We start from the raw sequence: 16,347 nt of genomic DNA, 5'->3' as shown, positions 1-16,347 counted from the left end.
AACTACAAGCAAATACACCACATAGGTTGTATAGATCAGGGAAGTAAAGATAAGTTCCAACAGAAATAAGGGGGATGGTGGGTGGGTAACCTGGACTGCAACAGTGAATACACTTGAGCATCTACATTTATGGTAAGTGTACACAACTGTACTATGTTCTTTGTGTTTCACTGTTGCAGTCATTACATTTGGGTAGAGTCCCAAAGCTATGGTTGGGGGGCGGGAGCTAAACAGCATTAGGAGCGGCTATGAGGCCCTGCAGAACTGCAGTGGCAAAGCCTGCCCTGGATTTAGAGTAAAGTGGCAGATGGTAATGCTTTGCAAAGGTGTGCACTGAACTCCAAGTAGCAGCCTCTAAAATGTCTTTAGCTGGTACTCCCCTGAGGAAGGCTGCTGAAGTGGGTGCAGCTCTGGTTGAATGTGGCCTAATGCCCTTAGGTACTGGCTTGCCATGCTGTGAATAGCAGAAATGAATGCAGTGGCCTATCCACTTTGAAATAGTCTGCTTGGAGATAGCCTTTCCTTGTGATCCTGCAGCATATGCCACTAGTAACTGGTCTGTCTTTCTGAAAACTTTAGTTTTGTCCAAATAGAATCTAAGTTGACTGTGCACGTCCAAAGAATGCAGTATTCTCTCCACCTTGTTCTGTGGATTTGGATAAAAAGTTGGCAAATGAATAGTTTAAGGGCTACACTGGACACCACCTTAGGCATAAATGTTGGGTTTGTCCTCAGAGACCCTGTCTGGATAAAAAATTATAAAAGGTTCCACAGCCATGAGAGCCTGTAGCTCTAACTCTCGTTTTGCAGAAGTTACTGCTAGGGGCAGAGCTGTTTTCCAAGATAAAAACTTTATATCAGTAGTAGCAGCTGGCTCAAAAGGAGGTAGGGTGAGTTTTTCGAAGACATAATTTAGGTCCCATGCAGGTATTGGTGCTCTCATTGGAGGCCTTAAATTTTTGGCTCCTCTGAGGTACTGCCTTAATAAAGGATGAGAAAAGAGTGGTGGGCTCTGTATTGTAATGAGCCAAAATGGCAGAGGCATGAATTCTAAGTGATGAGAAAGATAGGCCTTTGTCCAGGATCACAGTTAACTATTGCAAAATCTGAGGAATATTTGGTACAGCTGTATCAGTTCCTTGTGCCTGGTTCCAAGCACAAAATCTCTTCCATTTTCCAGCATAGGATTTCCTAGTACTAGTCCTTCTGGCTTCCAAAATGACATCCATCACAGCTTTACTGAGAGGTGTGCTTTATACGGCTACATTATCCGCCATGCTGCCAGGTTTAGAGTTCTGAGTTGGCCGTGCAGAATCTGATTGTTTTGTTGGGACAGAAGGTGAGGTATTTGAGGTAAGGTCCAGGCTGGGCCTTGAGACAAGTTCCTTAAGATCGGATACCAGTACTGGCGGGGCCAGTCTGGGGCAATCAGTATCATTTTTGGTTTCTCCTGTCTGACCTTTAGGAGTACCTTTGGGAGGAAAAGCAGTGGAAGAAATGCATATACTGATAGGTTTTTCCAGTTGAAAGATAAGGCGTCCACTTTCCATGCTTGCCTGTGATAAGTCCTTGTGCAGAATCTTTTTAGTTGGTAGTTGTGAGGGGAGGCAAATAGATCTATGTCTGGGCATCCCCATTTTCTTGTTATCATGCTGAAGACTTGTGGATCCAGGTGCTACTTGTGGGGATCCATGAGGTTTCTGCTTAGTTCGTCTGCCAGAGTATTTTCCTTTCCTGGCAGGAATTGTGCCTGCAGATGAACTTGGTAAGTCAGTGCTGTGTCCCACAAAGCCATGTCTAGTCAGCAAAGGGGGTAGGGGTAAGAATGCATGCCCCCCTGCTTGTTTATATACCACATGACCGTGGTGTTGTCTGTCTTTATCAGTAGTTGTCCCGGTTGAATTAGATCCTTGAAGGCTGTGAGGGCATTTTGAACAGCTAGCATCTCTTTTTGATTGATATGTAGATGCATTTGGTTTGTGGACCAGGTGCCCTGAATGCCTCTTCTTGCCATGTGAGCCCCCCAGGCATAACCTGATGTATCCATTGTTAGGTTCTGCCTGGCTGGGGGTAGTGAAAATGGCTATCCCTTGTTTTGGTGACAAACCTTTGCCCACCATCAAAACTCCTGTTGCAGGCAGGGAATGAGAGTAATCAATGTTTCCAGGCTGTGGCAATGTTGCGTCCAGACACTTTTTAGGTACCATTGAAGTTTTCTCCTATGCAGTCTTGCATATGGAATTAGTAGGATGCAGGAGGCCATGAATCCCAAAGCCTACAGAATTTTTTTTGCAGATAACTGGGCCTTTGTTGCCAATCCTTTGAAGTAGGTAGTCAGTTGTCTATTTGTCTGGCGTGAGATAAGCCATCTGGGCAGTTGTATTCAAGCTTGCACCCAGGAATATTATCTCTTGAGAGGGTACTAGTTTTGATTTATTTTCGTTGACTGTGTACCCTAGGCATGTTAAAAGTCTTTTCACAAATGCCAGATGCTGTAGTAGAATGTCCTTGTTCTCTGCTTGAATGAGGCAGTCATCCAAGTAAGGATATATTTGTATTCCTCTTTGTCTGCAGAATGCAATTACTGGTGCCAGGCATTTTGTAAAGACCCTGGGCGCAGTAGATAAGCCAAAGGGCAGTGCAGAGAATTGGTAATGCATTGAGCCAGCCTTGAATCTGAGGCATCTTCTGCATGTTTGCCTGATTGGGACATGCAGGTATGCCTCTTTTAGGTCAAAAGTCACGAGCTAAGCCTTTTTGCCCAGCATGGGCAGAAGCTACTGCAAGGTCAACATATTGAGCTTTGGTATATCCAGGAAAGTGTTTAGAATAGATAGGTCCAGTATTGGTCTCCATGCTTTGTCCTTTCTGGGTACCAAGAACAATCTTGAGTAAATTCCTTGTCCCTGCTCTTGCTGAGGCACTTGTTGAATAGCCCCCATGTCCATGAGGGATGAGACTTGTTTTTGTGCCTCTGCCCATTGATTTTTTGGCAGATCTGGCCAACCATTTGCCTTTGGCAGGGTATGGAAGTGAAACTTGTAGCCTTGCAACACTATGTTTAGCACCCATTTGTCCTGGGTTATAATGTGCCAATTTTGAGAAAAGAAGTGCTATTTTTCCCCCGAAGGGTGCTGCCAGGAGATAAGTGCTTGGTGCAGGCAAGGGTAAGTCATTGGGACTGTTTCCTGTATGGTTGTGATTTGTCTTCTCCACTTTTGAGGTAGAAGCACCCCATTGCTTAGACCTGTACGAACCTTGAGCCTGGGATCTGCCTCTAGGGCATCTGGATCTACCCCTTTGGGATCTGTCTGACACTGGAAAGGACCAATTCTTTGTAGGCCAGTGTCTGCTAAACCTAGGTGGCTGCACTTGTAAAAAACCTTTGACAGTTTGCATAGATTTAGCTTTGTCCTCCATTTTCTTTAATACCTCTTCTGCTTAACACCAAACAAGGTATCATGCTGTAACGGTGCATCTAATAATTTAGCTTTGACATGATCAGGCAGATTTTGTTCCTTTAACCAAGCATGCCTCCCACTTACAGAACCCGTAACTGCGGCCCTGCAGGAGGCCTCTAGAGAATCAAAACCACATTGCAAAGTATGCTTTCCAACTTGTTCAGCTGCATGCAATAAATCCTGCATTTCTTTGTTTTCTGCCCATTCCGAATTTACCAACATTTTCTGTTTAAGCAATGTCATGACATATTGCTGATATTTGAGCATATGAAACTGGCAGTTTAAGGCCCTTATAGCCAAGGTAGCAGATGTGTAAACCTTTTTTCCCCATCTATCCAGTGCCCTAGAATCTCGGTCAGAGGGGGTTGGGTTTTTTGCAGTGGAAGCTTTAACCCCATTGGGACCCTGTGAAATAATTTCTGGGTCTGCAGTAGGGTTTTTGAAAATGAATTTATGAGAGTCAGGAACCCTGTAATATCGGTCAGGCTTAACAGGAGCTGGAGGTAAGGAGTCAGGGGTCAGTCTAGACTCTGAAAACACATCATCTACAATGTCTAACAGGTGGAATGGCTAGAGGCCTGTGTTGAGGTAGTAAAAGGAAGTCATTGAGCCTCTTTTTAGATTCTGAAAAATCTTGGCTCTCCCAGTGGAAATGTTCCTGCATGGTATGCAAGGTTTCCCCAAATGAATAGTCCTCAGGAGGAGAAGCTGAAGGAATAGATTCTTCAGCATCAGAGTCCTCATAGGGGGGAAGTGAATATTCCTGATCAAAAGAGGAATCAGAAGAAATAGAAACCTGATCTGAAGATTCACAGTCTGTCTCTTGCCTAGGCCTCTTATCAGGAGGGGGATGGGAACCCCTGATCAAGGTAATCAAGTTTTCGGCCATTTTGAGCATCTATTTTTTTGGGCATGGAGGCCTGCATATGTGGCTGTTGAGTTTCCAGCTGCCTAGCTGACTCCATGTGGGAGTCGATAGTGGCCTGCGGCTCTAAAGTTGCGTGCGTCAGGGGCTGCGAAAGCACCTCACTGAGAACTGGCAACTGGCTTAGGAAAAGCTTTGTCGGTTTTGTGCCTCGGTTGCCTGTCTTTTTCTTTGAGTTTTTTTGTGAAGTCCGGTAGTCGGATGGCTATCCAACGACATTTTATAGTTAAATCTGCGTCCAAAATAGCTTAATGCAAAGTCATACTGACGCTTAATAGTGCGTTGGTTAAATCTAGCACAAAACCGACAACTTGAAACGTCGTGGTCAGGGCCTAGGCAAGGAATACAGTAGGAATGCAAGAAATACAATTATTAACTTATTCTGACATTGGTCTGGAGCAAGAAAAAAGTTTCCCCAATGTGGTACTTGGCTTCAATGAAGACTTTGGATCTGAAACTCGAACATGAAAATCTCAGGAGTCGGCCGACCGGCACTTGCGAACTGCTTCTGCTTCGCGCACCACGCACCACGAAAGACTGGAGAAAATGGCGTCAGCTGCATTTTTTATACCCCTGACAACCTGACATCAGGGTAAGGGTGACAGCAACCGATGCCCTCCCAACCTTGGGGGTGGGAGCAGAGGGGGGAGGTGGAGTCACTGAGTCCTTAGGGTAGGGAGTGGACTTAGAACTCTCTGCTTTGGGGCTTGCAGAGGGACACTGTCTTGTCCTCTTGCTGGCCTTGTATTTGCTGCCTGGCAGGGGGGGGGGTCTATCCCTGCACCCTTTCCTTTGTGCAGGTTTGGATTGGGAAGGAAAGAACTAGTGTTTGGTGGGAAAATTCCTGCTGAATCTGGGAGGTTGCACCTTGAGAAAATCGTTACTGTCTGCATTGACTTGGCCTTATCCTCTATTTTCTTAATTACTTCCTCCACCTTAGATCCAAACAGGAGGTCCTTATCTAGGGGGGTGTCTAAGAGTTTGGATTTAACATGTTCGCAGAGGCTGCTCTTTTAGCCATGCATGTCTCCTAATGACTGACCCCGAAACAGCAGCCCCTGCTAGAGGCTTCTAGGGCATCGAACCCACAGTGGAGGGAATGCTTTGCCACTTTAGAGCTGGTGTGTAAGAGCTCTCCCAGTTCTCTAGAAGCTGGACTTTCTGGTAAGGAGGAATTTTAGTTCCAGCATATATTGCTGACATTTAAGCATATGGAACTGGCAGTTAAAAGCTCTAATAGCTAAGGTAGCAGAGGTGCATACTTTTTACCCCATCTGTCTAGGGCTCTGCTATACTTGTCAGAAGGTATAGGATTTTTGGAGGAACTGGCCCTAGCCCCTGTGGGCCCCTGGGTGATGACCTCTGGGTAGGTTGCTGGGTTCTTGAATAAATATTTGTGTTAGTCTGGCACCCTGTAATACCTCTATCAGGCTTTCTGGGTGCAGGAGGCAGGGCATCAGTGGTGAGGCCAGACTCCGTAAAGACATCTTCTACCACATCCAAAATGGGAGGAATAGCTAAGGGATTATGCTGGGGTAGGTCCAGAAGCTCTCTTAGTCACTTCTTAGACTGGGGATAGTCCTGAGCTTCCTAATGGAAGTGCTCCCTGAGGGTATGCAAGGTCTCTCCAAATGACAGGTCTTCAGGGGGAGATGTAGACGGGATGAATTCCTCGGCATCAGAATCCTCAAAGGCAGTAATGAGCTGCTGTTCACTGTACAAGCCCAGAAAGTCTGATTCTTCAGTGTCAGGTTCTGAGAGAATCTCTGGGGAAAGGTCCCTTTTTCTTTTGCATGGGGTAGCCTGATTACCTCTGATGAGTGTGCTCAGACCCCTCAGCCATCTTAAGAACCTTCTGTGACTGAGCAGGCTGGGCTTAAGGAAAACAGTGACTGGGAGTTGTGGAAAGAGTTTTTCTAGGAGTGGCCTTGCTTTTAGGCCTCAGTGTTTAGATGGGCCCAGGTGCGGCTGTAGCTGGTGGTGTGGCCATTGGTCTGTGTCTGGCATTGGTTATCTGAAAGGCCTCCTCGGAAGCCGGAGCCTGGAGAGCGGCTCCAGACCCGACCGCCGGGCTGACAACCGAAATCTCGACAGGTGTAGTGTGATCCGGTGGCGTACCAGACTCTGAATGGGTCTCAGTAGAGGTCTGAGGTGGCAGAGCAGCTGTGGTCAGGGGCTGTGTCGGTGTCTCACTGAATGCCGTTGTGCTAGTGGCTGACTTCAGGGTAGTCTCGTCTTTAGGCCTAACTTTTTGTGGGTGTTCCTTTGTTTATCTTTTCTCTTTTTGGGGATATCCACTGGAGGCTGACTGATTGACATCATTTCACACTGAGAAGGATTGTCCTTAAAATGTCTATCTACAAATTCAGCTCTACATCGGATGGTTTTAGCATTAAATAGAGCGCAGAACTAACATATGGGGACATCGTGGTGTGGGCCTAAACAAGTTACATACAGGTTATGGAAGTCTTGGTGTGGTATTTGTTTTCTACAGCGGAGACAATTACTTACTTTTTCAGACATTGGTTAGTGCAAGAAAAAGATCCCCAATGGGGTACTTAGCTTTAGTCATTTTTCTTCACTCTGGCAACAGCCAACTGACACACATGCAAATGGCTTCTGCTTTGGGCACCATGGCAAGAAAGACTGTTGTAATGGCATCAACTGCCTTGCTGTATACCACTGATGACCTGACGTCAGTCCCTGGTGACCTGCAGTCAACGCAGGAGGGATACTCTTTACTCTGGTATTCGGGCCGGCCGAGGGCTAGCCAACAGGGATAACCCACAAGTGATGACTGCAACAGTGAAACACGAAGCTCGCACATTCCCTTGAAAATGCACTGAAACGCATTAATTCCCTGAAAATGTACTAAAACTCAAACTTACAGTTTCATCTGCAATCTGGTAGTTGGTGTAGAGGATTCAGGCTCTTGTCTCCGCAGAAGCTCACAACTCTTTCAGCAGTCTGGTAGTTGGTGTACAGGATTCAGGCTCCTGTCTCCTGTAACCAAGTTACAGAATCAAGCCTGATAAAGTTAATTGACTAACTGACAGAGAGTTAGTGATCCACCAGGAATAAGCTTAGGCATGAGCTCAGGTCCTTGGCTGTAAATGGATCTTAAGTTTGGATGAGGCCACTGGGGATTTGGGAACCCAAGAGGTACATCCCTGAGCTTCAAGTGCCTAGTCAGACAAATCTTTCTTGACAATACCAACTGGTGACTGCTTTCCCCACCTTTATGTTCGACAGTTGACATCTTCGCTCCTGATGCTGTAAGTTCCACTGTTTCTTCACTCTAGAAGCATAGAGGATGATAATCTCTGAAGGTGCAGTACTAGAGACCATAGCTATTGCAAACATCAGGAACAGGGACTGATCTAGTGCCTCTGCAGTGCCAACATACTTGCACTCAAGATCCCTCAAGGAGTCTTCTGGCTCCATGCTCACTCTAGACTCATTTTCCTTCTCCTTTGACGGGGCTCGGAAAAACTATGATGGGGTATGAAGCATGGGCAGGTTTATCAGGGAAGGTTGCTAGCCTCCTCTTGATCAGGTAGGCCCAGACAGTAAAATGTCTCACCTTAGCAGCATAAACCTCTGACAAACACTGATTGTAGTAACACTGTGTTCTTGTACATCAAAACAGATGCATTAATCATAACTATTTTTAAAGGAAATTTCACATTTGCAAACAATTGCTACACACACAAGTAGGGGCAAACATGCCCAACACTATGTGGGACAAATGTCACAGATGTCTACAAGTATTGTTTTTACTCAAAAGAAGTCCAGAAAGGAATAATTACATGCTTTGTCCTTAAGTTGTTACCATTACCTGTATGTGCGTTCTTTAGTAAATGGTGTACTGTGCATTTACTGTAGGCATCAAAAAAGAGCTTGAAAGTGGCTGGGCATTATTATTTATACCAGGTACACAAGGATATCCAAAGTAAGGTGTGTTCATCCCAACAGTACTCTGCTACAAAAATCTGGTCTGACATCAGACCAAGTGTGGGCAAAGCCAGCCAAGCCTGCATCTTGCATCTGAATAGCAACCTCTCGTTGAACATGCACATAAACACTGTTTAAGCAAACAAAAGATAATTAAGGAGAGTGCTTCACCTTGAGACAATGGGCCTTGCACCCCATGAAGCAGATAACAGTTACTTTAAGAATCTGTGCACAAGAGAAAATAAGATGGAGTATAAGCAACCTGTCTGTTTTAAAGTTGTTTAGGACAAAGTATGCAAGTGCATGTAAATGGCAGCATATCACTGCAAAAAATAAATAAATAAATAAAATACAATTACAAACCATGCATTTTGCAGTGATCAGTCACATTCCAATAAACTGTATTTGCAGTCTTCTTAAACCCAAACAAAACTGCTCAGCTAACCACACTTTCAGTGCCTTTACTTCAAAATGACGTGCTTCTTGTTACTGTCTTCTGAATACCAAACGATTAAAGCTACTTTAACAGATTTACGAAATTACTACAAAAAAAAAAAAAAGTTGCAGCCATGACACTGACCTCAGCTGTCATAGTTTCACTCTGAAGTCTCACTGATACAAGCTCCTTCCCTTTTTGTACAGTCAAGAGGATATTTGGGGTGGTGGGGTGTGTGGGATACAGGAAACTGTGGTCAGTATGCATTTTATTTTAAAACGTGAAATAAAAAGTGTAAAAAAATTCTCTGTATGGAAGTTTTTCAATTCCTGTATGTCTAGTTAATTGTTGTATATTAAAAAGCAGAAAAAAATCAGAAAATGATAGTAGAAGTAGCAAATTTAAAAAGGTCCTAAATCAAAACAATAACTTATTTTTAAATATTATTATATAGAATTATTAACTCTAGTAAGTATTCAGAAGTAATCCAAGCAGGGTAGACAATCTATTTCCACTTGAAAATCCTTTATTAAGCTCCTTCCCTTTTTGTACAGTCAAATTTATTTTAAAATATGCTCACTAAGCACTCCATCTACTTACAAGTTTATATCTCCTGTTGTAAGTGCACTGACAATCCACTTTAAGTCTAAAGTCTTGAAGGGAACCAACACAAGACTAACATTTTCTGGCAGATCTTTTGCACTTTCAGGGTACATGAACTGATGAGTGGTTTTACTGCCAACATCTGACTCAAAGCCAACCGTTGGAGCATGATTTAGCCTATAGTCAAAAGAAATGAAAAAGGAAAAAAAGGTCAACACACCAGAAAAATGTTACTCAACAATCCTTTATAACAATATTACTACAAAACATAAAACAAGAAGACAAAATAACATAAATGTAAAAAAGCTGAAAAATCAGCCAGTAAAGCACAGTTACATCAGTATTTATCATACTAGCAGTATTCAGATGAGACACTTGTACAACAACAAGAAATACAAGCTTCAGCATCACAAGTTTTCTTTTTTCTCTTAGCACTGTCCTCCTCCTAACCCACACCATGGAAGCTAATGTCCATCTAACACCAGTGCAAGGCTGGTAGTCCTTATACAATACCAACATTTACCCTGCATCACCTACAGACCAGGTGATGAACTGTTAGAAGAATGCTGGTAACATTACTTGAGGTAAAAGTGCTAAGCAGTACAATGTGAACACTGACCATACAAATCATCAGTTTTTAAACAAGAAACCAACAAAGGGGACAAACCGGGACAGGACACCTGTGCTCCTGCAAAATTTCTATTGATATATTACTAAAGTAAGTAAAGTACAGTTGTGTACATGTACCATAAATGTAGATGTTTGAGTGTATTCACTGTTGCAGTCATTACATTTGGGTAATCCTGCTGGCAGGATGCCCTCAGTCGGCCTGAATCCCAAAGTCTTGGGTCCTGTGTCGGTTGCTGTTGGCCCTTCCCTGACGTCAGGTCATCAGGGGTATAAAAGATGCAGCCGACACCATTTTCTTCAGTTTTTCTTGACCCAGATGTCAGGTGCCCCCCTAAGGGGTAGCCAAAATTATATATATATATATATATATATATATATATATATATATATATATATATATGTGTGTGTGTGCATGTAAAAACACATGCACCAATATAAACTTTACCTTCATCTACAAGCAAATACACTACATAGGTTGTATAAATCAGAGAAGGAAAGATAAGTTCCTGCAGAAATAAGGGGGATGGTGGGCGGGTAACCTGGACTGCAACAGTGAATACACTCGAGCATCTACATTTATGCTAAGTGTACACAACTGTACTATGTTCTTCGTGTTTCACTGTTGCAGTCATTACATTTGGGTAGAGTCTCAAAGCTATGGTTGGGAGGCTGGAGCTAAACAGCATTAGGAGCAGCTCTGAGGCCATGCCTGCCCTGGATTTAGAGTAGAGTGGCAGATGATAGTGCTTTGTAAAAGTGTGCACTGAACTCCAAGTAGCAGCTTCTAAAATGTCTTTGGTTAGTACTCCCCTGAGAAAGGCTGCTGAAGTGGCTGCAGCTCTGGTTGAATATGGCCTAATGCCCTTAGGCACTGGCTTGCCATGCTGTAAATAGCAGAAATGAATGCAGTGGCCTATCCACTTTGAAATAGTCTGATTGGAGACAGCCATTCCTTGCGATCCTGCAGCATATGCCGCTAGTAATTGCTCTGTCTTCCTGAAAACGTTGGTTCTGTCCAAATAAAATCTAAGCTGTGTACATCCAAATAATGCAGAATTCTCTCCCCCTTGTTCTGTGGATTTGGATAAAAAGTTGGCAAATGAATAGTTTGGTTAAAGGCCACACTGGACACCACCTTAAGCATAAATGTTGGGTTTGTCCTTAGAGAGATGCTGTCTGGATAATAAATGATAAAAGGTTCCACAGCCATGAGTGCCTGTAGCTCTGATACCCATCTTGCAGAAGTTATTGCTAGGAGCAGAGCTGTTTTCCAAGATAAAAACTTTATATCAGCAGTAACAGCTGGCTCAAAAGGAGGCAGGGTGACTTTTTCCAAGACATAGTTGAGGTCCCATGCAGGTATTGGTGATCTCCTTGGAGGCCTTAAGTTTTTGGCTGATCTGAGGTACTGCCTTAATAAAAAGTGAGAAAAGATTGGTGGCTCTGTACTGTAATGAGCCAAAATATGGCAGAGGCATGAATTTTAACTGATGAAAAAGAAAGGCCTTTGTCCAGCATCTCACTTAAGTATTGCAAAATATGAGGAATATCTGGTACAGCTATATCAGTTCCTTGTGTCTGGTTCCAAGCACAAAATCTCTTCCATTTTCCAGCATAATATTTTCTAGTACTAGGCCTTCTGGCTTCCAAAATGACATCCATCACAGCTTTACTGAGAGGTGTGCTTTGTATGGCTACATTATCTGCCATGCTGCCAGATTTAGAGTCCTGAGTTGGCTGTGCAGGATCTGATTGTTTTGTTGGGACAGTAGAAAATGTGTTTGAGGTAAGGTCCAGGCTGGGCATTGAGACAAGTTCCTTAAGATCGGATACCAGTACTGGTGGGGCCAGTCTGGGGCAATCAGTATCATCTTTGGCTTCTCCTGTCTGACCTTTAGGAGTACCTTGGGGAGGAGAGGCAGTGGAGGAAAGGCATATACCAATAGGTTTTTCCAGCTGAAAGATAGGACGTCCACTTTCCATGCTTGTCTGTAAGTCCTTGTGCAGAACCTTTTTAGCTGGTAGTTGTGAGGGGAGGCAAATAGATCTATGTCCGGGCATCCCCATTTCCTTGTTATCATGCTGAAGACTTGTGGATCCAACTGCCACTCATGAGGATCCATGAGGTTTCTGCTTAGTTCGTCTGCCAGAGTATTTTCCTTTCCTGGCAGGAATTGTGCCTGCAGATGAACTTGGTAAGTCAGTGATGTGTCCCACAAAGCCATGGATAGTCTGCAAAGGGGGTAAGAATGTGTGCTCCCCTGCTTGTTTATATACCACATGACCATGGTGTTGTCTCTGTCTTTTATCAGTAGTTGTCCCAGATTAAGTAGGTCCTTGAAAGCTGTCAGGGCATTTTGAACAGCTAGCATCTCTTTTTGATTGATATGTAGATGCATTTGGTTTGCGGACCATGTGCCCTGAATGCATCTTCCTGCCATGTGGGCCCCCTAGGCGTAATCTGATGCATCCATTGTTGGGCTTTGCCTGGCTGGGGGTAATGTGAATGGCTGTCCCTTGTTCTCGTGACAAGCCTTCGCCTAATGTTGAGTCCAAACACTTTTTAGGTACCACTGAAGTTTCCTCATATGCAGTCTTGCATATGGAATTAGTAGGATGCAGGATACCATGAAGCCCAAAGCCTGCAGAATTTTTCTTGCAGATAACTGGGCCTTTGTTGCCAATATTTTGAAATAGGTAGTCAGTTGCCTTTGTTTGTCTGGCGTGAGATAAGCAATCTGGGCAGTTGTATTTAAGCTTGCACCCAGGAATATTATCTCTTGAGAGGGTACTAGTTTTGATTACTTTTCGTTGACTGTGTACCCTAGGCATGTTAGAAGTCTTTTCACAAACGCCAGATGCTGTAGAAGAATGTCCTTGTTCTCGGCTTGAATTAGAGAATCGTCCAAGTATGGATATATTTGTATTCCTCTTTGTCTGCAGAATGCAATTACTGGTGCCAGGCACTTTGTAAAGAGCCTGGGCACAGTAGATAAGCCAAAGGGCAGTGCAGAGAATTTGTAATGCATTGAGCCAGCCTTGAATCAGAGATATCTTCTGCATGACTGCCTGATTGGGACATGCAGGTATGCCTCTTTTAGGTCTAAAGTCACAAGCCAAGCCTTCGTGCCCAGCATGGGCAGAAGCTGCTGCAAGGTCAACATTTTGAATTTTGGTACAGCCAGGAATGTGTTTAGAATAGATAGGTCCGGTATTGGCCTCCAGGCTTTGTCTTTTCTGGATACCAAGAACAGTCTTGAGTAAAATCCTTGTCCCTGCTCTTGCTCTGGTACTTGTTGAATGGCCCCCATGTCCATGAGGGATGAGACTTGTTTTTGTGCCTCTGCCCATTGATTTTTTGGCAGATCTGGCCAACCATTTGCCTTTGGCAGGGTATGGAAGTGGAACTTGTAGCCTTGTGACACTATGTTTAGAACCCACTTGTCCTGGGTTATAATGTGCCAATTTTGAGAAAAAAAAAGTGCTATTTTTCCCCCTAAGGGTGCTGCCAGGAGGTAAGTGCTTGGTGCAGGCAGAGGAAGTCATTGGGACCGTTTCCTGTAAGGCTGTGATTTGTCTTCTCCACTTTTGGAGGTAGAAGCACCCCATTGCTTTGACCTGTATGAACCTTGTGCCTGGGATCTGCCCCTTTGAGGTCTGTCTGAGACAGGAAAAGACCAATTATTTTTGTGTCTACTAAACCTAGGTGGCTGTACTTGTAAAAAATCTTTGACAGTTTGCATAGATTTAGCTTTGTCCTCCATTTTCTTTAACACCTCTTCTGCCTTAACACCAAACAAAGTATCATGCTGTAAAGGTGCATCTAATAATTTAACTTTGACATGATCAGGCAGATTTTGTTCCTTTAACCAAGCATGCCTCCTAATTACAGAACCCGTAACTGCGGCCCTGCATGAGGCCTCCGGAGAATCAAAACCACATTGCAAAGTATGCTTTCCAACTTGTTCAGCTGTATGCAATAAATCCTGCATTTCCTTGTTTTCTGCACATTCAGAGTTTAACAACATTTTCTGTTTAAGCAATGACATGAGATGTTGCTGATATTTGAGCATATGAAACTGACAGTTTACGGCCCTTATAGCCAAAGTAGCAGATGTGTAAACCTTTTTTTTCCCATCTATCCAGTGCCCTGGAATCTCTGGCAGAGGGGGTAGGGTTTTTTGCAGCAGAAGCCTTAACCCCTTTGGGACCCTGTGAAATAGTTTCTGGGTCTGCAGCAGGGTTTTTGAAAAGGAATTTATGAGAGTCAGGAACCCTGTAATATCTGTCAGGCTTAACAGGAGCTGGAGGTAAGGAGTCAGGGGTCAGACTAGACTCTGAAAACACATCATCTACAATGTCTAAAAAAGGTGGAATGGCTAGAGGCCTGTGTTGAGGTAGTAAAAGGAAGTTCCTGAACCTCTTTTTAAATTCTGAAAAATCTTGGCTCTCCCAGTGGAAGTGCTCCCTCATGGTATGCAAGGTTTCCCCAAAAGAATAGTCCTCAGGAGGAGAAGCTGAAGGAAGAGATTCTTCAGCATCAGAATCCTCATAGGGGGGAAGATAATATTCCTGATCAGAAGAGGAATCAGAAGAAATAGAAACCTGATCTGAAGATTCATAGTCCATTTCTTGCCTAGGTCTCTTATCAGGAGGGGGATGGGAACCCCTGATCAAGGTAATCAAGTCTTCGGCCATTTTGAGCATCTGTTTTTTAGGCATGGAGGCCTGTCCACGTGGCTCTTGAGTTTGTTTCTTTCTCTTTGAAGGTGCTTTAGTCTTTGCCTTTGAAGCTGAAGTTGGTTTAATGTATAGATGTTTAGGTCTGAATACACCTTCAGAAGCCGGTGCCTGCTCAGCGGCTCCGGACCCATCTGAAGGAATAGTGTCCGAGGCTCCAATACCTTGAGTTTCCAGCAGCATAGCCAGACTCCACGTGGGAGTCAGTAGCGGCCTGCGACTCTAAAGTAGCGGGCGTCAGGGGCTGCGAAAGCGCCTCACTGAGAACCGGCGAATGGCTTAGGAGAAGCTTTGTCGTCGGTTTTGGGCCTCGGTTGTCTATCTTTTTCTTTGTGTTTTTTGTGCACTCTGGTAGTTGGGATGGCTATCCGATGACATTTCTGGACAATTAAACCTGCGTCCAAAATAGTTTAATGCAAAATCATACCGACGCTTAAACGTCCGTTGCTTAAATCTAGCACAAAACCAACAACTTGAAACGTTATGGTCAGGGCCTAGGCAAGGAATACAGTAAGAATGAAAGTCCTTATGAGGTATTTGCTTTCCACAAGAAATACAATTATTAACCTTTTTCTGACATCGGTCTGGAGCAAGAAAAAAGTTTCCCCAATGGGGTACTTAGCGTTAATGAAGACATCGGATTTGAAATTCGAACACGAAAATCTCAGGAGTTGGCCGACCGGCACTTGTGAACTGCTTCTGCTTCAGACACCGCCCGGCAAGAAAGACTGAAGAAAATGGCGTCGGCTGCATCTTTTATACCCCTGATGACCTGACGTCAGGGAAGGGCCGACAGCAACCGACGCAGGACCCAAGACTTTCGAATTCAGTCCGACTGAGGGCAACCTGCCAGCAGGATTACCCAAATGTAATGACTACAACAGTGAAACACGAAGAATATCTTGCACCACTGAACTATCTTGCAGCAATACAACAATCTTGGAAACTCACAAGCAATATTCTTCCATATTATATATACAGCAGTCTCCCCTGTGCTACTTCCTTGCCACTTTCCATCCCGCTTCTACAATGTGATGTTTCCATAATATGTACTGCTTTCAGAAATTGTGGACAGAAACCTGGGTTACAGCTTCTCACATATCCTGAACAAATTCTTACTTGCAGGATGCAGCCAAAGAAGCAGCTACCCTAGGGGAATAAAAACACTCCACAGTGACTTGAATCAAGACTGTTTAAGGGGAGAAAGGTGTTGCGTTCTTCAAATAAAGGAGACAATACACTAATTGGACTGACTAATACCCTTAGTTCATGCTATGCCCACATTCAGGTTTTCTGTACATGTCCTGGGTGGGTAGTAGCCCTTGTTCCTTGTTTTGCTTGTTATGAGAGCAATAGCCAGGTGGGCAGACTTATTCTGAGACAATAAAGAAATGGTCATAGTGAGAAGGTTTCTAAAACGGGTCTTTACTTCTATTAGATGACTCAACTTCTCAAAGATAAGAATTAGTTTCTCCTATGACAGGAGATCAGGTCTACTAAGACATGCTCATAGGTTCATAGATAGATTAGGTTCATAGATTAGTACTAAGCTAACTGCCCTTGTGAGCCATTTTAAGCTTAGCCAATTATCCCTTGTG

General features: G+C 43.9%; 1 protein-coding gene across 1 annotated transcript in view; it reads right to left on the bottom strand.

The window, feature by feature from the left end:
* The window catches only part of LOC122797748 (CMP-N-acetylneuraminate-beta-galactosamide-alpha-2,3-sialyltransferase 1-like), a 696,724-nt gene that overhangs the window by 561,448 nt on the left and 118,929 nt on the right, over positions 1-16,347 (bottom strand). Inside the window, exon 2 of the mRNA XM_044066273.1 lies at positions 9,377-9,556. Coding sequence (XP_043922208.1) covers positions 9,377-9,556 — 180 coding nt within the window. The remainder of the gene's footprint in view (positions 1-9,376; positions 9,557-16,347) is intronic.

Source organism: Protopterus annectens, chromosome 3.part1 (assembly GCF_019279795.1).
Source record: "Protopterus annectens isolate FY-2018-M chromosome 3.part1, PAN1.0, whole genome shotgun sequence".
Lineage (NCBI taxonomy): Eukaryota > Metazoa > Chordata > Ceratodontiformes > Protopteridae > Protopterus > Protopterus annectens.
The sequence above is the reverse complement of the archived record's forward strand: the minus strand, read 5'-3'. Positions and strand labels throughout refer to the sequence as shown.